The sequence below is a fragment of the Procambarus clarkii genome, chromosome 15 (genome assembly GCF_040958095.1).
Source record: "Procambarus clarkii isolate CNS0578487 chromosome 15, FALCON_Pclarkii_2.0, whole genome shotgun sequence".
In the NCBI taxonomy this organism is placed as follows: domain Eukaryota; kingdom Metazoa; phylum Arthropoda; class Malacostraca; order Decapoda; family Cambaridae; genus Procambarus; species Procambarus clarkii.
This window is the reverse complement of record NC_091164.1, coordinates 48,790,309-48,808,722: the sequence shown is the minus strand read 5'-3', so window position 1 is coordinate 48,808,722 and position 18,414 is coordinate 48,790,309. Positions and strand designations below refer to the sequence as shown.

The 18,414-nt window shown below is 42.0% G+C and overlaps 1 protein-coding gene across 1 annotated transcript; it reads right to left on the bottom strand.

Annotated features, from left to right (window-relative positions):
* Positions 1 to 2,360: 2,360 nt before the first annotated feature.
* LOC123753271 (uncharacterized) lies at positions 2,361 to 4,496 on the bottom strand. Its single transcript, XM_069325206.1, has 4 exons — positions 3,764 to 4,496; positions 3,030 to 3,245; positions 2,526 to 2,915; positions 2,361 to 2,419 (listed from the first exon to the last, which is right to left on the bottom strand). The coding sequence occupies exons 1-4, from the start codon at positions 3,927 to 3,929 to the stop codon at positions 2,361 to 2,363; spliced, it is 831 nt and encodes a 276-aa protein (XP_069181307.1). The 5' UTR covers positions 3,930 to 4,496.
* Positions 4,497 to 18,414: the final 13,918 nt, after the last annotated feature.

Below are 18,414 nucleotides of genomic sequence, written 5' to 3'. Positions count from 1 at the left end.
AATCATGTGTTAAAATTTAAAAGTCGACAGTTGCCATTTATGTCAGTGCCGTGGTATATCAAGCGCAAAGGTTTTCAGAAAATGTTACACCTCCACCTTTCAAAAAGTGAAAAGATGAATTCATTTTGGCATTACTGTCATTACTTTGGAAGTTTTTTAATTATAGCACATGCTTAAACAAACTCGCTCGCAAAAACAAACTCATTTTTTTTTTTAACTTACACAAATAAACCCAGGGCTTTCACATTCGCGCAAAATACTTAGTCCCCCCCTAAACTTAAAACAGTTGCACAATCTTACTTAAACACATTGCTAAACTCTTATACACAAACAAAAACTCAATTTTTAACTTGCACAAATAAACCCAGGGCTTTCACATTCGCGCAAAATACTTAGTCCCCCCTAAACTTAAAACAGTTGCACAATCTTACTTAAACACATTGCTAAACTCTTATACACAAACAAAAACTCAATTTTTAACTTACACAAATAAACCCAGGGCTTTCACATTCGCGCAAAATACTTAGTCCCCCCTAAACTTAAAACAGTTGCACAATCTTACTTAAACACATTGCTAAACTCTTATACACAAACAAAAACTCAATTTTTAACTTACACAAATAAACCCAGGGCTTTCACATTCGCGCAAAATACTTAGTCCCCCCTAAACTTAAAACAGTTGCACAATCTTACTTAAACACATTGCTAAACTCTTATACACAAACAAAAATTCAATTTTTAACTTACACAAATAAACCCAGGGCTTTCACATTCGCGCAAAATACTTAGTCCCCCCTAAACTTAAAACAGTTGCACAATCTTACTTAAACACATTGCTAAACTCTTATACACAAACAAAAACTCAATTTTTAACTTACACAAATAAACCCAGGGCTTTCACATTCGCGCAAAATGATTAGTCCCCCCTAGACTTGAACACTCACAATCTTACGGTGCTTTAATTTCCAAAGCCTTCCAAACCTGCACTGGGTCCTGCCCAGCAGACTGCGGCTGGATGGGTTTTAATTGAGCCAAAAACAGTTGGTCAGGGCGAGATACGGCCTCATTTTTAGAGACATTTACTATAGCAAAAGCTTGAACGTCGAGAACTGAATGCGGGCCTGCACGAGAGTTGTTCTTGGCACTCAAATGTTTAGAGATTAAAATACATAGAATCTGCAAGAGCCCACCAAAGTCGCTCATGCGGGCAATAGACATGTTTTTCGCCCAAATGTATTTATTTAAAATAATACGTCAGATAGAAAGAGTTTTGTATTGCTATTATATTTACCTTATAAAGCCTCTTTATAAAAATGATATGCCACTGCGTATTATGATTGTTTTATAATAAATATTGCATAAATACTTACACGATTTCATAAACAAAAAAAAACTTTTAATGAGCCATGGTTGGAAGGCTTCATCATTACAGTAAATACAGACTTTTAAAACTAACTAAAAATATATATCTCATAGAGGAAGATTTATTCTTCAGAATATATATTATTTATTAATTAAGAGTTTCATTCTGTATAAAAAAAAAAGTTGCCAATATTTTCAAAACTCTGGCCACAATTTTTTTATAAAGGTTTTCGAAGGGAGTAAATCTTGCTTCCTCTCTTTCTCCCAAATGTTTCCTTATTTGCACAGGAGCAGAGCAACCTTCGTGCGGGCCCTGGTTCAGTTCCCCAACGTCCGAGCTAATGGACATTACAAATTTCACTAAATGACGCAGTATCTTAGCTGTCTCTCTAATTATAAAGGTGTTAATCTTTTTTTTTTTAACCTTTGAGTGCTAGGTCTCAAAAAAGGTTCTTTACCTCAGAAAGAAAGAGAGAGAGAGAGAGAGAGATTCTATTTTTGTCCATATTCGAGCGGAATGTTGAACAACCTTCGTGCGGGTCCTGGTTCAGTTCCCCAACGTCCGAGATATTGGACATTACAAATTTCACTAAATGATTCATTATCTTAACAGCCTCTCTAATTATAAAGTTGTTAATCTTTTTTATAACCTTTGAGTGCTAGTTCTCAAAAGGTTCTTTACCTCAGAAAGAGAGAGAGAGATTCTATTTTTGTCCATATTCGAGCGGAATGTTGAGCAACCTTCGTGCAGGACCCGGTTCAGTTCCCCAACGTCCGAGCTATTGCACATAGCAAATTTCTCTAAATGAGGCAGTATCTCGCCCCCACCCCCCGGATCAATGATTTTAGGGCAGTAAATAAGCAATTGCAATCTAATCCCCCCCCCCCCCAAAAAAAAATACTGTTCATGAAAATGTGAGCTTATTTATACTAATTTATGAATATAAAAAAACAACTCGACATTTGTACAATTTTTATTTACATAAATAAATTAGTCTCTATGCCTTTTTTGTCTTCTTAGGAAATAATCGGTTGAAGGACATGCGAAATGGTGCATCTGCAAATGGGGCAGTTTCTCATAGATACAAGACAATTACTGCATGTTACCATATGTCTGCAGGGCAGCAGTACGACACTCCACGCATTGTTAAAGCACACCTTACACAAAATATCAGCAGCCCAAGACGTTGGCGTAGATGTGTTCATCACAGTTTCAACATGGGATGTCGCATCAAAGTCTGTGGCCTCTTCGCCAGTTTCAACATCCATTTCATTAGCGACTATAGTCGTCTCTTTCGCCTCTATTTCAACAGGAGAAGGCAAAGCCCGCAAACCAAGATTAGTGCTCATGAACCCGCTCATTGATCCAACAACGTCGACATCCATTTCATTAGCTGTGGCGACTGTTTCCATGTCAGAGGGCGCGGATTGCCATTCCAGATTCGCAGGCTCTACCCTACCTTCCACATCCTCATGATGAATTCCCCTTAAACCCATTTCGGCTTTAGTGCTCTCTTGCATATACCACAACATTAATTCTATACATCTGGCCTCTGTAACAAACGGTAATAAATCTTTGGTGCTTTTGAGATATAGCCGTAAGGCAGGTCTCACACAGACATCAGGAAATCCAAAATGTTCAATTAATGCTGGGAAAAAACCCAAACCTTCCATCAGACCAGTTAAAAGATGTTCATCTATGGGTTTTATAGTTCGACGCTGCGAAGATTCTCTAGCATTCTTAATGAACTGTGCATCCTTTTTAATGTTGACAAAGGTGCACTCAGGATACCATTGTGCGTGCAGTGTCCAAGGGTCGTCAGCGGGTTCCCAATTACGAAAACCATTTCCACAGAAAAAGCAGCGCATGTGGTCACTTAGGCCTGTAAATTTAAGAAAAAAAATATTCCCATTCATTATTATTATTATAGCTCACATCCGGCAATGTTGTAATACAAAACACACACACGAACACGCACACACACACACACACACACACACACACACACATACACACACACACACACACACACACACACACACACACACACACACACACACACACACACACACACACACACACACACACACACACACACACACACACTTCCCGGGACCAAAGAGCCAGAGCTCCACCCCCGCAAGCACAATTGGGGGAGTAAACACACTTTTTTTTTTTTAGATATATACAAGAGTTGTTACATTCTTGTACGGCCTAGCATTTCGGGCTGGTCCCTAGAATACAATCCCCACCTCGAAGAATCGTTTTTTACAACCAAGTACCCATTTTACTGTTGAGTTAAACAGAGGCTACAGTTAAGGATTTGCGCCCAGTAAATTCTCCCCGGCCAGGAGGATACACACACTAATAATAACAAAAACTCCAACAATATTTGTTTACCACAGAAGAAAAATCCTGATTCTGCCAATTCGTGAGATGTTTGCTTGACACAACCAGTCCAGCTGAGGTCGAATGTTTCCAAACGCTGTTTGTATGTTGCCAAGCCTGGATATCTAGGTTTAGCGTATGGAATTACCCCCAGAACCTGCAAATCATCTCCAGTCATTTTAGTTTCTTCCTCGCGGGGTGGGGTCTCTAAAAAAACAAAGATGCTCCATCACATATATGCATAAGACACAGGTTCTAAGTCAATTCTTTCAAAAACAAAAAAAATAAAGAAAAATTATTTGAAAAGACTTCCTGCGTTTATACTTATTTTTGTCCTCCCTCCACATCGCCAATACTAATTATTCACAGATAAACTAGTAAATTATATTTATACAATATACTCACGATCAGATGTTGCTATATTCTTTGGTTCGAATAGGGGTGAAAAGAAATCCAGCCCATATTCGAATGCCAGTTTGGTGATTTCCAAAGGAACGTTATTGTCCTTTTCGCCTCTTATGAAGGAACAATTTGGCGACACTTTCGCATGCCTACTACGGGGCGTATCGCCCTCAATCCAAGCATGCACAACTTTACAACAAAAGGCGCAGGAACAATGATCCGCAACTCTCAGATAATAAAATCCCTCATTCACCAGGTCTTGGGGGTTTAGCCACTCGACAGGCCAATTTATAAAGGTGTCTAAACGCATTTGGGCACATTTAAGACTGTCCCTGGAGTAAAACGTTTTAGTACAAGAAGGTTCCATTGTGTACTGGTGCGACACTGGCGAATGGAGGCAAGATCCTAGGCTATATATTGCCCGTCCTTTCCCTTCCCGAAATAAGTGTCAAAGATCGCTACATATGTGCTAGTTTCTTTTTTTTTTTTTTTTGGTTTGGCAATTCTAGCCACCGCTACTCTTTTTTTTATGGCATAATTATGAGGAAACAGGGAAAGGAAAAAATGACTCGCAAATGTGCTAAATCATGTTGCATAATGCAGTGAATTAAAAAAAAAAAAAAGATGGCAGTTCGTAGTCTAGGAAAGGTGACCAAGTACTTATTTATTGTGATAATTATCGAGAAATGTCATTAACTACATAAGGTATCCCTAATGTCAATAAGTTATCACAAACCTTCCAATAATGATGTGGCCTCCATGACTTTATATATATATATATATATATTATATATATATATATATATATATATATATATATATATATATATATATATATATATATATATATATATATATATATATATATATATATATATATATATATATATTTCATTAAGGGAATATGGTCTGACTATGGTTTTTTCATGGGGGGGGGGGACATTAAAAAAAAATTGTAACATGTCGCACTGTGTTTGACCTTTTCTGCTTCTGAAAAAAAGGTTGCCAGTGTTTGGGTATTAAGCTGACGTATATTGATATTTTATGGCAAGATATTTTGAGATACATATTGTGCTATTTGAGGTGTTTTTTTTTTTATACTAATTAAGTCAGTGAAAAAAAAAATGTTCCTATGGGCTTCTTGTTGGTCGAGGCCCTTATAATAATAATATAAATATTTGCTCAGTACGTGGTAACTTTTACACGCACTAGCAGGGATGGAGATATAAGGGCGCAAAGCCCCCACGACGAATATTCGCAGGGTCGACACAGGGCGGTTGACTAGGCTTTATCCAAAACATAAGGGAAAGTAAAAAAAAAGAAAAATGGAGACGTGGCTGGAAACGCACACCGGATATTTAACCGATGAAGAATTTTGGAATAATGAAACTTGCATTGTGTATCCTGTAAACTGCATATCTTGCGTTCCGTACGGGATGGCGAAGGACATATCAGTGAAATACAAACACGCAAGCGCCTATGGTGAACGCAGGCCTTTGTATAATCTCAAGAGATGTGTTCCCCATGATCGCCCAATTCCCGGTTCAATTCATGTCTCCAATCGTCGAGCTGAAAATCTCCCCTGCATTATTGCTGCTGCAGTGCAATATGGTATAGGGGCGCCTGTAGAGAATAATGAGATCGCCAAGTCGCATATAGAAAAATCCAAAGATCGTGATATGCTCGCCGGATTAAAAGAAGATACAACGCAAAATCGCCTCATCTATTTCAAAAAGGCTATAGAAGCCATAATGAGATTCATCAAGTCTTCTCCGGAAATCGCACGAGTTGTATTACGTGTGGGTATTGGTCGCACCTGTGTTCAAAGAGATGAAGTTTGGGAGGAAACATATCTTCCAATTATCGAAGATCTGTATGAAAACTTAAAACATTTCGATGTTAATGTTATATTGGTGCGTAATGACCAGAGCTCCAAGGAAAAAAAAAATGTCCCTGGCAACTCTACGATGCGCAGTTGTCCCCCGCGCCGGCGTGAAAAGTGTATATAGACCCCCTTCTGAGTCACTACCTCACAAGCCAGCACTATGGAGCTCCCCTCCCTGATTGGCGACTTTGCCTCTTTGCCCATCTATAACAATCGTGATTGTCTGCTCTATGATTTGGATGCAACAAGAGTGCAGTTGAGCGAAATGGTGCACACTTTATGGGAACGATACCCCTATGCTCGATTGCATCGGAAAAACCTGCCGTACAAAAATCGTGCTGTTAGAACTGATAGAGATATCCCCGGCCTCATATTTGTTGGCGAAGCACCCGAATTCTGCAATAGGATGGATGACGACCCCTATGAAAGTTATGCTGTTTTACCGCACCTTATTGGATTAATAACCCAGTTTACCAACGGTCCAGCGACGCCATCTTCTTACAAAAAGCCCAGGCACGAAGCATGGAGTTTGGATGAGCATTTTTATGACGGCCTGCAAAATGATACCGAACACCAAAGATGGCGTTGGTTTGACAAAGCTCTGCGAAAAACCATTGAACATATTCTTCAGAGAAGCCGAAGATGACAAGTGGGAAGGATTATTTTCCCATATGGGTTGGGCAAGGCTTGCGGGCAGTATCTCACAAGTGGCGAACGCAACATATGGGAGACTAAATATTTCCCTGTGATGTGCAAATTAGCTCAGAAACTGCAAGAACGTGGTATAGACACTTTAATGATATGTCCTATAAATAATGACACGCCAACTCGCTCTCCAACCCATGGCATCTTTAGACACAAGATTCCACGTATGGCCATTCCACCTGTTTCTACGAATGATAAAGACTCTGTTTCTACTGTCGGACCTGCCGCTGACGTGAGAGAAGACGGGTCAGCTGTCGTGGAAGATGATCCATCTACCGGCGCCATGTCTGTTACTGTAGGTGATGAAGTGCTCACTATTGTGGAAGACGACGACAATGAAGACAAAGAGAAAATGGAAATGGAATATAATGAAGATGAGATTAGAAAAGCTGTAGAATCTATATTGAAATATTTCATACAAATTAAACCACAAAAAAAAAAGAAATGTTAACCTGTATTTTTATTTACTTTTCCTAATTTCTCTACACACACACACACATTTATTTATTTATTGTTTCCTAATTTCTCTGTACAAAAAGAAAAACTATGAATTACATATATAATAATAATAATAATAATAATAATTTTTATTTAGGTAAAGGTACATACATAAAGAGATTTTACAAAGTTTGTTGGCTTTATAGATAGAGCTAGTACATACAATGCCTAAAGCCACTAATTACGCAAAGCGTTTTGGGCAGGAAAAAACACTAATGACTAAAGCTTAAAACTAATGGGTAAAAAGAAAAAAATGCGTTGAGTACAAATAAAAATAGAGGTAAAAGAGGGGGGAACATTGTTGAAAAAGCAGCACAAATACAATTACAAATTATTACAGAAAATTACATTCAAACAGCGTTGATTTGAAAAACAAAAAAACAAAAAACATACATGGGTTGACAATAGAGGGGTAAGGTAGGTTACAGGGAATTTATTAGGTATAGCTTCGTATTTAACTTAAACTGGTTGAGAGAGGTACAGTCTTTAACATGGTTGGGAAGGTCATTCCACATTCTGGGCCCCTTGATTTGTAGAGCATTTCTGGTTTGATTAAGTCGTACTCTAGGAATATCAAAACTGTATTTATTTCTGGTGTGGTGCTCATGGGTTCTGTTACAACCTTCTATGAAGCTTTTGAGATCAGGATTGGCATTATAGTTTAGCGTTTTATATATGTATAATACACATGAGAGAATGTGCAGTGACTTAATGTCTAACATATTCAGAGATTTGAGTAGGGGTACCGAGTGATGTGTGTGCCAGAATTGGATATTGTCCTAATAGCAGCTTTGTGTTGAGTAATTAGAGGACGTAAGTGATTTTGGGTAGTAGAGCCCCAAGCACAAATACCATAGTTGAGATATGGATAGATAAGGGAGTAATAGAGTCACCAGGGCAGGGCGTGGTACATAATATCTGATCTTAGAAAGAATGCCCACAGTTTTTGAAACTTTTTTTGATATGTTTAGAATAGTGCTCGGCCGCATTTTAACTTAAAGGGGATAACTTAAATATCGAATACCGAATAAATACCGAATTAAATACCGAATAACTTAAAGGGGACTAACTAACTCTCTGGCGCAATATTATAAAAGCCTCTAACAACTCTCTGTGACAAGGTGCATATAAGACGAAGGTTAAGTTAAAAAACCTTTTTAATCGCTTCGAGATGTGTTCCAACTACATGCGAGCCAAATTACGGAGACTCAAAGATTCTGTTATTGAAGTGGATTTCCCCAACGATGATATATTTAAACCCGGTGACTGTATTGTCTATGATCTTCCTGCCCTACACCAGTTTTCTAATGGTTACTCCCAACAGCTGTGGGAAAAATATCCTTATGGGGTGGTTGAAAAGAAAATATGTCCTGAAACGCTTTGTTCTGTAGTTACGGATCGTGACACTCCAGGAAATATAATCCTCTCCCCACCACCAGAACCTAATGTGCAGCCTTATCTCATAGCCCTCATATGTCAATATAGTGTAGGTGCGTCTATTGAAAATAATGACATTAACCAATTTCATATTAAGCACAGTAAAGATATTGATTTAGTAGCGGGATTGCGGAGAGATACAACTATCAACAGACGATGGTGTTTTAAAAAGGCCGTGAGTCGCATTATGAGCGAAGCCAAGAGTAATAATTCTATCAAACGGATAGTTATGACATTTGGTATAGGCTGCAATTCTGGGGTGGGTTGGTCTAGAGCGGGTGAAGAAGAAGAATGGCTGGCATCTTACTACCCTACACTGGCTCATTTGGCCCATGTAATGAAAAAATGCAAAAAAAGAATTTGTGCTGGTGCGTCCTAAACAAGATGGAGCAGGGAAAGGTCAAGTACCGCCACAATACTGAAAAGACCATCGAGTAAAAGGAGGAACCTTAGATCTTATTACACTAACGACGAATAATAAAAAAGTGCTTGTTTTTTTTGTATATGTACTCATAATAAAATAAAAAATTGTATAAATGTCAAGTTTTTTTTTTTTATGTTAAAGTAGTTTTTAAAAATAAGAGAGAGACCTCATCACTTATTCACCCCCATGACAAGTACTCTAGCAAATACTACCTGACATTTTTTTTTTAACATATTTCATCTTCAAGGGGAGTGTGCAATAATAATAATAATGATACATGATTTTTTTTTATTTAGGTAAAAAACACATATATATATATATATATATATATACAAACAAAATAATGTTCTGGTTGAACAGAGTCTGGGTTGGGGGACAAAGTCTCGGGATTTGGGGATAACCCCCCCCCCCCCATCAGGCCACCGCACATTGTTCCTGTAGTATGTCCCCTTTGCATCATTAGTTCCTAAGAGTTATCTTGTGGGTGGAGCTTTATCTAGATCTGCCTTAATGACTGGATGCAAATTTTCCCTCCAATAAACCTCATCCTCTGGCGCAATTTCCTCAGCTTCGGAGGTGGAACAATAATCCCCATAATCCCCAAAGAAAATTTCTCTAAATGCATTCTGCGCTCGAACTTTGTCATGATAAATAAACCAGTTTTCACGCTGTTTAAAATCAATCCCCGCAAACTGTTTTTCTATTTCACCTTGGGCTTGCACCCACTCGATAAAGTTGGGTATTCCATTATATGCCACTTTAATCAAGCCTATTCCTATTTCGAGAGGTAGTCTTATTTCTGTTTCGTCACAAAAACCGCCATATACGGTCTCAACGGCGTTAATTTTTTTTGTTTTCTGTCTTTGAATATGTGAGTCTTCTAAATCTGCGCCTTCATACTGCTTTTCAATTGCCGCCAAAGCCTTGACGCGTGCGATGAACTTGGGCAATTCCTCATACTCCACGACGCAATGACCTCGTGAAATAAATACCAGGGGCGATTCCCTGCATTGCATTTTCCTCTTTTCCTCAACATCTACAGCCTGATGGCCGAGCTCTGATAAAAGATATAACAGAAAAAAATTAATTGCATACGCCCATAGAGAGAGAGAGAGAGAGAAAAAATCGTTGAACTTAATTGGATTTCTTTTAGATTTAACTTTTAACTACTTGGAACGAATTATCAATGAGGCACAAACCATGACAAGTCCTGTAAAGTATTAGGGTTTATGCATACCATTTATGGTCTCCATCACAGCTTGGTCGTATGATCTCTCACTAAGAACCCCACACCCCCCCCTCCCCAGCCAGATATAGGCCGAGACCTCCTGAACTTGCTGCCAGGGGTCGCCAGTTTATTTTTTTTGTTTTTTATCTATAAGTTGGAATAAATAAGCTCGTATTTCCTTGAACGTTTTTTTGACAAAATTCTTGATGTGGGAAACAAATACTCAAATGTGTGAGGGAATGAAAATGCGCGAAGAGGCCATAATGGTCCTAAGAACACAAATTCTTTCCACAGTCACTGATAAGTCGCCGGCTGGATGGATTGCAATTGCTTATTTACTGCCCTAAAATCATTGATCCGGGGGGGGGGGGGTGAGGGCGAGATACTGCCTCATTTAGAGAAATTTGCTATGTGCAATAGCTCGGACGTTGGGGAACTGAACCGGGTCCTGCACGAAGGTTGCTCAACATTCCGCTCGAATATGGACAAAAATAGAATCTCTCTCTTTCTGAGGTAAAGAACCTTTTGAGAACTAGCACTCAAAGGTTATAAAAAAGATTAACAACTTTATAATTAGAGAGGCTGCTAAGATAATGAATCATTTAGTGAAATTTGTAATGTCCAATATCTCGGTCGTTGGGGAACTGAACCAGGACCCGCACGAAGGTTGTTCAACATTCCGCTCGAATATGGACAAAAATAGAATCTCTCTCTCTCTCTCTTTCTTTCTGAGGTAAAGAACCTTTTTTGAGACCTAGCACTCAATGGTTAAAAAAAAAGATAAACACCTTTATAATTAGAGAGACAGCTAAGATACTGCGTCATTTAGTGAAATTTGTAATGTCCATTAGCTCAGACGTTGGGGAACTGAACCAGGGCCCGCACGAAGGTTGCTCTGCTCCTGTGCAAATGAGGAAACATTTGGGAGAAAGAGAGGAAGCAAGATTTACTCCCTTGGAAAACTTTTATAAAAAATTTGTGGTCAGAGTTTTGAAAATATTGGCAACTTCTTTTTTTTATACAGAATGACACTCTTAATTAATAAATAATATATATCCTGAAGAATAAATCTTCCTCTATGAGATATATATTTTTAGTTAGTTTTAAAAGTCTGTATTTACCGTAATGATGAAGCCTTCAACCATGGCTCATTAAACGTTTTTTTTTGTTTATGAAATCGTGTAAGTATTTATGCAATATTTATTATAAAACAATCATAATACGCAGTGGCATATCATTTTTATAAAGAGGCTTTATAAGGTAAATATAATAGCAATGCGAAACTCTTTCTATCTGATGTATTATTTTAAATAAATACATTTGGGCGAAAAACATGTCTATTGCCCGCGTGAGCGACTTTGGTGGGCTCTTGCAGATTCTATGTATTTTAATCTCTAAACATTTGAGTGCCAAGAACAACTCTCGTGCAGGCCCGCATTCAGTTCTCGACGTTCAAGCTTTTGCTATAGTAACTGTCTCTAAAAATGAGGCCGTATCTCGCCCTGACCAACTGTTTTTGGCTCAATTGTAACCCATTCAGCCGCAGTCTGCTGGGCAGGACCCAGTGCAGGTTTGGAAGGCTTTGGAAATTAAAGCACCGTAAGATTGTGAGTGTTCAAGTCTAGGGGGACTAAGCATTTTGCGCGAATGTGAAAGCCCTGGGTTTATTTGTGTAAGTTAAAAATTGAGTTTTTGTTTGTGTATAAGAGTTTAGCAATGTGTTTAAGTATGATTGTGCAACTGTTTTAAGTTTAGGGGGGACTAAGTATTTTGCGCGAATGTGAAAGCCCTGGGTTTATTTGTGCAAGTTAAAAATTGAGTTTTTGTTTGTGTATAAGAGTTTAGCAATGTGTTTAAGTAAGATTGTGCAACTGTTTTAAGTTTAGGGGGGACTAAGTATTTTGCGCGAATGTGAAAGCCCTGGGTTTATTTGTGTAAGTTAAAAAAAAAAAATGAGTTTGTTTTTGCGAGCGAGTTTGTTTAAGCATGTGCTATAATTAAAAAACTTCCAAAGTAATGACAGTAATGCCAAAATGAATTCATCTTCTCACTTTTTGAAAGGTGGAGGTGTAACATTTTCTGAAAACCTTTGCGCTTGATATACCACGGCACTGATGTATGTATTAAATTGCTTAAACCACTCAACTACTTTCCTTTATAGTATATTTACGAGTCAAATTAATGTTTGGAGTGTCAAACCCAACACAATATGGCTGAGGCCCCACTATTTAAACTTCTTTTCGTATTCTATGAAATATCACAGGTATTGTTAATGGTTGTAACGTTTATTACAAAAGATAGACATACATTTGATGCTATTTTTCATATTAAAATCTAATTTGAGGCCCAAAAAATATATCTATAAAATCTATAAACAGGTTAGAACCATATAAAGGCAAGTATGCCTTTTTCACCAGTAATCAACTGAATGCCACAGAAAATGGAATATTTACTTTAGCTACAGAAAACGGAGCAAAGCCAAGGGGGATGACTGGAATAAACAGTTTCCAACCTGACTCTTCTCGCACATAAACATGTCTTTCTTGACCTTATTTCAAATTATATAGAGTACTGAAAGCTCATTTTCCATAGCAAATATACTAAGGAACTCATTTTACGACTAGAACGCAAACTAGGACCCCTCATTCAGATTCAAAACACGAGAATTATTGACTGAACATTTCCCCACTATTAAGCACACAGGACTCTTTAAAGCTATCTTAACTTCTTTAAAACCCCAATATGACCCATCTCACATGCAGATCCTGTTCTATGACTCGCCCTTCATGTCAATGTACCCCACAGTATCATGCAAATTCAAGATAAGGCATACTACACCTATATATCCAAACTTGGTCTTTGTAAGGAATCATGACCCCCCCTTGTATGCTTGACCCCCACTGGGGTTATCCACCTCTGACCATTACAGAAAATGGAGCTGTGCCCAAGGGCTCCCTATACTATTCAGTCATAGCCTCATTAAAGTACTCCAAAAACTTCTATATTCGCTTTCAACTGTGTTTCTTGGTTTGAATCTATTGAACATTCACCCTCTGATCCATTCAAATGTAAGGGCCCCCAAATTGATACCGTAGTACTCTCGTAACACCCCCGGGACAAATCGTGAATTTTTGCTCATGCCATTAAAATACTCCAAAAACGTTTATACGCCTTTCACCAGTGTATTTTTTGGTTTCCAACTATTGAACATTCATCCTCGGTACCTCTCATAAGTAGAGACCCCCCTTCTTAAGGCCCTAGACTCATCTTAAAGCAAGGCGACAAAAAGTAAAAAAAAAACAGGTTAGGATAGGGCACCAGTTCCTCAGGTATACCCTGGGTGGTGGTCCCCCCGGGACCCCAGGGGGGACCACCACCCCACCCCCGCCAGCCAGCCAGGAGCGCGCTGACTGTGCCCTAACCTAACCACCTAAAAATAAGCTGTTGGTCGATCTGGCCCACCAGGGTCAAGTCGGCATGGAAGTGCCCAACCGTTTCTGAAAAATTTTACCTCAATTTGTCTCCTTTTACAATACTATGAACTCCCAATATATAACTCCCTTGAGTACTGCTCAGTACTCACTTCCCCCTTCAGAGCAGGAGAAATTGCTGAAATTGAGGGAATATAGAGAACATATACGGTACGCATAGACGAGATAAAGCACCTAAATTATTGGGATGATCTCACAGCTCTCCAAATGTACTCACTAGAAAGGAGACGAGAGAGATACCAAATAATATACACATGGAAAATACTGGAGGGACAGGTCCCAAATCTGCACAGTAAAATAACAATGTACTGGAGTGAACGACATGGAAGAAAATGCAGAATAGAACCAGTAAAGAGCAGAGGTGCCATGGTCACAATCAGAGAACACTGTATGAACATCAGAGGTCCACGGTTGTTCAACGTCCTACCAGCGAGCATCAGAAATATTAGAGGAACAACCGTGGACATCTTCAAGAGGAAACTAGATTGTTTCCTTCAAGGAGTGCCGGACCAACCGGGCTGTGGTGGGTATGTGGGCCTGCGGGCCGCTCCAAGCAACAGCCTGGTGGACCAAACTCTCAAAAGTCAAGTCTGGCCTCGGGTAGGGCTTGGGGAGTAGAAGAACTCCCAGAACCCCATCAACCAGGTAGGTAGGTAGGGGTGTGTGTGTGTGTACTCACCTAGTTGTGCTTGCGGGGGTTGAGCTCTGGCTCTTTGGTCTCGCCCCTCAACTGTCACTCAACAGGTGTACACGTTCCTGAGCCTATTGGGCTCTATCATATCTACACTTGAAACTGTGTATGGAGTCAGCCTCCACCACATCACTTCCTAATGCATTCCATTTGTCAAACACTCTGACACTAAAAAAGTTCTTTCTAATATCTGTGGCTCATTTGGGCACTCAGTTTCCACCTGTGTCCCCTAGTGCGTGTGCCCCTTGTGTTAAACAGCCTGTCTTTATCAACCCTGTCAATTCCCTTGAGGATCTTGAATGTGGTGATCATGTCCCCCCTAACTCTTCTCTCTTCCAACGAAGTGAGGTTTAATTCCCGTAGTCTCTCCTCGTAGCTCATACCTCTCAGCTCGGGTACTAGTCTGGTGGCAAAACTTTGAACCTTTTCCATTTTAGTCTTATGCTTGACAAGATATGGACTCCATGCTGGTGCCGCATACTCCAGGATTGGTCTGACATATGTGGTATATAATGTTCTGAAAGATTCCTTACACAAGTTTCTAAAGGCCGTTCTTATGTTAGCCAACCTGGCATATGCTGCTGCTGTTATCCTCTTGATATGAGCATCAGGGGACAGGTCTGGCGAGATATCAACCCCCAGGTCTTTCTCTTTCTCTCTCTCTCGGACTCTTGAAGTATTTCATCTCCCAAGTGATACCTTGTATCTGGTCTCCTGCTTCCTACCCCTATCTTCATTACATTGCATTTGCTTGGATTAAAATCTAACAGCCATTTGTTCGACCATCCCCCTCCCCGCTCAGCTCGTTGTCGCCGTGTGGGGGCTTAGTGGACGGCTGCCGGAGTGTGATGCTCCTTGGGACAGTCCTCTGTCCTATTCTAGCCTTGTGCTCCTGCTGCCGTCCTCTCCAATTCTGCTGGGCATCTTTTCCTTCTTCTGTTTCGTTTTTCTCCCCCCTCTTCTCCTATCTGCTTGCAGTTTCCTGCCGACCTTTTGCTCGTTCTAGTTCTTCCCTTGGACTTCTTCTATTTTGACGCCCGGGTGCTTGAGGAGGCATACTTTTGCACCCGTAGAACTGTAGTACCCGACGTAGAGGGCGAGGGGAACCTTTTATTGTCAATCCCCCTTTCGTCACTGAACCCGATCTCGACGGACTGTCGGTTTCTTAAGGTGGCGTTTGTGGGGCGTATACTCACGACGCACCCCTAGGAGGCCCCGGCAAGATCGGCGATAGCTTCTTGTTGGGTATCCTGCCTCTAATTGTGGCTCCATGGTGGGTGTGGGGGCACATTCGTGAATGAATTCTTCTTTTCGTCATGATGATAACCCCTGTTTCGGCTGCTTCTGGTGTACCTTCTCAGGCTCGTGGGGTGGGCGACCAAGCCCCCGAGTCGGTCCGTATTGGAAGACCGGGCTCTGTAGCCTCTGCTGCATTGGGCCCCGACCTTGCTCCTCCTTTGGCCTCTGACTGCTTCCCCTGGCTCCCCTCCCTCCTCTGTGGTTGGGTCGAGCCCCAGGCCCCCAGTGGTGACTACCTCGTCCCCTGGCGCGGCTCCTTCTCTAGTTGTAAATACTGCGCCTTTTTACCCCTCTCTCTGGGGGTTCTCACCGCCGTCCTCGTCACGGCCGCCCTCGCTCAATTCCTTCCAGTTCTGCTACCTATCAAGCCTTGTTTGGTCCCGCTTCGTGGGCCAAATATTTTGATCTCCTCCCTCTTGATTCTGCGCCTCCTGACGATTTCTCCCTCCATCGACATCTCGTTGATTCCGTGGATGCCTCCATTACTTTCAACCCCACTCGTCTCGGTACACGTGTCGTTGCTGCTCCTTCTCAGGATGCTGCTTCCCGCTTGGCTGCCTTATCCAGCCTTGGCGAGACCCCTGTTCGGGTCTCGAAGAACGCTCAGTTGAATGCCAGTGTTGGCACTATTTTGCTCCCGTCCCATGTTGCGACCGGTGTTCGAGACCTGCGCGACTGCCACGACGATATTCGACATATCCTTGCTGCCCAGGGCCATTCTATTCTCCAGGTGGACACGTTTACTCGTCCCCCTCGTGGTAGTCGCCGTCAACCCCTCCGGGTTGTGAAGATTACCTTTGATGGTAGGACCCTTCCACCCTCTGTCATTCTTGCTGGTGCCAGGTGCTCTGTCCAGGAGTACATTCCTTCTCCTCGGCTCTGCAACAAGTGCTGGAGGTTTGGGCATGGTGCCCTCCGCTGCTCCGAGACTGTCTCTCTCTGTCCTTTGTGTGGTGGCGAAGGTCACTCTAAGTCGGAGTGCACTTCTCTCCAGGCTCGTTGCCTCAACTGCGGTGAGGCCCATCCTACCTTCTCCCGTGCGTGTGTCCATTACAAGCTTGAGGCAGCCGTCCTCAACTTGAAGCACTGGGAGCGTTTATCTTTTCCTGAGGTGAGACGCCAGGTTCGCCGGCTCCCGCCTTATGCTAATATCTCTTATGCTCGCGTGTTGTGCTCTTCCTCTCCTCGTCCTTCCCGCCTTCCTCAGACTCACAACCGTTTCCGGGCCTTGGACCCTGATGCGCCCACTGCCCCCTCCTCTGTTCCTTTGGGTTCTCTCCCGAAGGATCCTCCTCCTGGTCCTCTGTCCGGGGTTCCCCTTCCTTCTACCCGGTCTGTCGTGTCTCCTGTGTCTTCTTCCTTGTCCCCCTCCGATCCTCCTTCCCATCCTCTTCCTCCATCTATTGGCTCTCCCCACCGCCTGTCGGTGCGGGCGGATGTCCATCGCTCTCCTAGCGGCCGTCGTGTGTGCTCTCGTTCGGCTTCTCCTGTTGAGACACTGGAATCCGTTGCCCGGTACGTAGTTGCTGGGACACCGGTCTCTTTAAGTCAGAAGCGTAAGCCTGGCTCCTCTCCTTCCTCTTCCCCGGCGGGTAAGAAGGCTTCGCTTTCTTCCTCAGCTCCTACGTCTGGTTCTGTTGCTCCTTCCCCTCCCGTTTCAGTGATTGCGCCCCCTGTTCCTGCTATGGAGGTTTTTTTGGCCCCTGCTTCCCTTTCGGTTGCTGCTCTTGCTGGGGTGCGCTCCCCTCTTTCTACTCCCCCTCTTCCTGCTGCTGTCCTTGACTGCTCCTCTCCGTTGTCTCCTCCTCTTCCTCCTCCTCCTCCTCTGGACCCCGCCCGCCCACCTCTGATCTGTTCTCCCGTTTCCTTCCCTCCGTCTTTGCTCAGTTTACCCATGCCCCCTAACCCTGACTTTGCTGACCCTGATCCCGACCCTGATATTCTTTAACGTGCTCTGTTGCTCTTTCGCCTTGGTTTCTTCCTTGTTCTCTGGTTTTGTCCTTTCTCTTCTCGTCGTTGTCCATTCTTCAATGGAACGTTCGAGGTTATTACGCCAATTTCCTCGAACTCCAACTTCTGATTTCGCGGTTTTCGCCCCTTTGTGTCTGTCTCCAGGAGCCAATGCTTGGTGCTCGTCCTGGTCGTTTTCGTGGCTATTCCTTTCTCTCCCCCCCCCCCAGCCATTGCTGGGGCTTCTAATTCTTCTGCTCTCTTGATTCGTGCTGATGTTCCCTTTGTTCCTGTACTTTTTCCTTCGCCTCTCCATTGTTCTGCTGCTCGTATCTTTGTGGGGAAATGGTACACAGTTTGTTCCATTTATCTCCCCCCGAGTGTCCCGCTCTCTCTTCCTGATTTGAAACACCTCCTGGACTCCTTGCCGGAGCCTGTGCTCCTGCTGGGTGACTTCAATTGTCGTCATTCCCTTTGGGGTGACGTTCTGACGAATACCCGGGGTCGCCTCCTTGAGCCGTTTCTCCTCTCTTCTTCCCTGTCTCTTCTGAATTCTGGTGAGCCCACTCATTTGGACTCTCTAACTCGCACCCTTTCTTGTCTTCATCTTTCTCTCTGCTCTTCTTCTCTTTACTTAGATTTCACGTGGCAGG